Source organism: Cyprinodon variegatus, unplaced genomic scaffold (genome assembly GCF_000732505.1).
Source record: "Cyprinodon variegatus isolate N-32 unplaced genomic scaffold, C_variegatus-1.0 Scaffold2490, whole genome shotgun sequence".
NCBI classification, from domain to species: Eukaryota; Metazoa; Chordata; class Actinopteri; order Cyprinodontiformes; family Cyprinodontidae; genus Cyprinodon; species Cyprinodon variegatus.
The window spans coordinates 6,531-7,473 of NW_015152943.1; the positions used below are offsets into that span (position 1 = coordinate 6,531).

Here is a 943-nt window from a genome sequence, read left to right on the forward strand (position 1 = left end):
GCTTTGCCTTGTTGAACGCTGTGTCTGCAGTTGATTAACAATTTAATTCAGTTTATTTCTATGCACCAATTCCTTCTGAAAAACTCACACAAAGAGAAGAGACAATTAGGTTTAAATTTATTTGTACAGTTACTTTGTCTTTTGTGCTCAGACCTCGGCAGGAGACATAGCACTTAATATTGATAGACAAGCATGAACAGGAGCAAAGAATAGGGCTGTTTTCCCCCCAGGCCTGAAACTGGTGGTGGAGTGGAGATGGATGAAGTTGGTCAGTCTGTAGACTGCTGGTTAGTGAGACGGTATGCTGTGCTTTATGGGGAGATCCAGTGGAGGTGACAGTGGAGAGGAAAAACTCCCCGCTGGGAAGAAGCCTCTGGCAAAACCAGGCTCAACATGGCGGCCTTCCACCAGATCGGTTAAGATGAGACGAGGAACGCAGTAAGTGTCCAGGAGGAACGACACACTAAGTTTTAGTAGATGCTGGAGGTGGGTTGAAACGGTGTCATCTGAATGAAGTCACACAGTGCATCCACAGCTGGCGCACAAGAGCACACAAGTGGATTGGAGGCCTTTTAAGAAGAACTTTAAATGCTGATTGGCTTTCGTGGAGGTGTGGTTCAAAGCTGATTGACTGTGTTGCAGGTGGATGTAAGAGAGCAATCAGTTTCTTCAGTTGAACTTTTGCCTAGGCTCCATTTCACAACATGTCATCTTAAGGAACTTTACAATTTTATCAGCTCAAGCAGTCAAATTGATTCAGTTTTCTATATAAGAAAAACCAGTTGATTACATTAACTTATCGACTCATCGACTCATCGAAGGTAGTCCCTCTCACAAAGCCAGTGTCACAGCGAAAAAGGAACAGACCAGATGGAATTACTATGAGCAAAAGCAGAGAGAGCATAGTATTAGAGATTGAACTAAGAAATTCTGCAGAGTAGGT

General features: G+C 43.5%; 1 protein-coding gene across 1 annotated transcript in view; it reads left to right on the forward strand.

The window, feature by feature from the left end:
* The first annotated feature begins 393 nt into the window (after positions 1–393).
* Positions 394–943, forward strand: part of LOC107080913 (histone H2A-like) — a 1,789-nt gene continuing 1,239 nt past the window's right edge. The window contains exon 1 of the mRNA XM_015369124.1: positions 394–415. Within this exon, the coding sequence (XP_015224610.1) occupies positions 394–415 (22 nt within the window). The remainder of the gene's footprint in view (positions 416–943) is intronic.